Genomic DNA, 2500 nt, shown 5'->3' with positions numbered 1-2500 from the left:
GAGATAGACAAACTGTGAGAAAGAGAGAAAGAGAGAAAGAGAGCGAGTGACAGTTGAAGGGCTGAGGAGAGAGGGGTGACAAGCCAGGAGGGGTTAGTGCGTGAGATCATGGGGTCTCGCGTTCACTCCTGCACACACCGCTCATTAGGGCCAGCAGGCATGCATGTCAGGCTGGAGAGCACGGCCTCCTGTGACATTTAAGAGCTATGAAGCTCAGCATTATGACTAGGGGGGACAAGGGGGCAGGTTAACTAACAATCCCCCATAATCACCACCAGGGTTAGTGCAGATCCGGGGGCCACATCCCCCAGTGTGGCCCCGGCCAAAAACACCAGCGCTAGATTACTGTTACACCGCCGTTTACATTATTCTATGCTATAATCACATCATTCGTAATATTCTCATTTTTAGTTTAAATATATACATATACATACATTCATACATACATACAGTATATACATACATACATACATACATACATACATACATACATACATACATACATACATACATACATACATACATACACACACACACACACACACACACACACACACACACACACACACACACACACACACACACACACACACACACACACACATACATACATACATACATACATACACACACACATACATACATACATACATACATACATACACACACACACACACACACACACACACACACATACATACATACATACAAACAAACACACACACACACACACACACACACACACACACACACACACACATACATACACACACACACATACATATACATGCATTCATACATAAATATAAACATACATACATACAGACACACACACAAAGAGAGAGTGAGAGTGCATTCCTGAGAGCTAGATCAGATCTAGAACTGGTTTTGTAGAGCAACACTGATGTATTATCATCATCTTGTTTGAAATGTATTTTGTTTAGCATTGTTGATTTGTTGTTGTTGTTGTTCCAGTAGTTTCTTTCAGGTGGGGAAGGGAAGAGAACAAATCGTTTGCCAAATGGAGATTGATATGAAGTATAAAAAAGGCACAAACGGGTGAAGATCTTCAACAGTTGGAGTTGAGTGCTCCTCACCGGCAATCTACAACAATCTCAGGTCTGTACGAACATCTCTGTATGGACAGTTTGGACTTTGTCTCAAAAAGAACAGTTTTATTGGAAATAGGAAAAAGCAACCTTCTTTCATCTGGCCATGCTGTTGCCATCAGCTAGGAGAAGCTACATCACCTCAGAGGGCCTAGTCTCCCTGTCCCTGTCCCTGTCCCTGTCCCTGTCCCTCTCTCTCTCTCTCTATCTCTATCTCTCTCTCTCGCTCTCTCTCTCTCTCTCTCTCTCTCTCTCTCTCTCTCTCTCTCTCTCTCCCTCCCTCTCCCTCTCTCCCTCTCCCTCTCTCTCTCTCTCTCTCTCTCTCTCTCTCTCTCTCTCTCTCTCTCTGTCTCTCTCTCTAAATCACCTCAGAGGGCCCAGTCTCCCTGTCCCTGTCCCTGTCCCTCTCTCTCTCTCTCTCTCTCTCTCTCCTCTCTCTCTCTCTCTCTCTCTCTCTCCCTCTCTCTCTCCCTCTCTCCCTCTCTCTCTCTCGCTCTCTCTCTCTCTCTCTCTCTCTCTCTCTCTCAGCACACATCACTCTCCCAGTCTCTTTGAAGACGCTGCGCTTGATATTACTTCTGACTTGAGTACATTTCAGCCTTAATTCAAAAGAGGACGACTGGTATTGCTTGTCACTGTGGGCTTCCTTTACAGCGTTTGCTAAGATGAGATATTCAAAAATGGGGAGTCTGACGTTAAAGGAAAGTAAAGAGACGTGAGTGTGTGACTCAGATGAGCTTCATGTTGTTTTCATGACGACTGTGGTCTGCAGGAGGCTACCTGAACACAATCCTCCCACAGACGAGCCCTTTCACTCAATTCATCTGCCCACTGCCGATTCTGGACACATTCTTTTGCATTTTCTTTCACTCTAAATCCCACCTAAAACTGGCCAAATGTGTATTGTTGGGCTACAAAGTGCAAAACTGCATACATTTAAATAAAATTACACTCAACCAAAGCGAGGGGGAAAAGAACTGTCTCCACTAAACTTCAATCCAAAGTGCAGCGGGCCACTCTCTAGTCAAGCCTCTAATTACTAAAGCGCCACTACCAGATAAGCCTGTTTCCCTATCTCTTCATTAAACTCATCTCTTTCAGCCAAACACCATTAACCTTTGGGCTCCTTGGCAGGACCCCAGGGGCTAAGGGTTGGGAGGCAGACACAGAGCAGGTCTGGATGGCTTGCATGGGAAAGGTGTGTCTTTTCGGGTGCCGTACAACCACCAGAAATGGCTGGCTGCAGGCATCGGACAAGCAGGCATCCATTTTCCCGAGGATCCTTTGATATATTGGTGGGAGCGCTGTGGTGATATAAGACGGGCAATTACCTGTGCCTTTGTTCCGGTCGACAAAACAGTACTTGAGCTCATACTCCTTCAGAATGTCAT

At 45.4% G+C, this 2500-nt stretch overlaps 1 protein-coding gene across 1 annotated transcript in view; it reads right to left on the bottom strand.

Moving 5' to 3' along the window:
* LOC116222121 overlaps positions 1-2500 on the bottom strand; it is a 33510-nt gene that overhangs the window by 13428 nt on the left and 17582 nt on the right. The window contains exon 2 of the mRNA XM_031575003.2: positions 2226-2500. This exon is cut by the window's right edge and continues 7 nt beyond it. Coding sequence (XP_031430863.2) covers positions 2226-2500 — 275 coding nt within the window. The remainder of the gene's footprint in view (positions 1-2225) is intronic.

Source organism: Clupea harengus, chromosome 10 (assembly GCF_900700415.2).
Source record: "Clupea harengus chromosome 10, Ch_v2.0.2, whole genome shotgun sequence".
Lineage (NCBI taxonomy): Eukaryota > Metazoa > Chordata > Actinopteri > Clupeiformes > Clupeidae > Clupea > Clupea harengus.
This window is presented reverse-complemented; position numbering and strand designations above follow the sequence as displayed.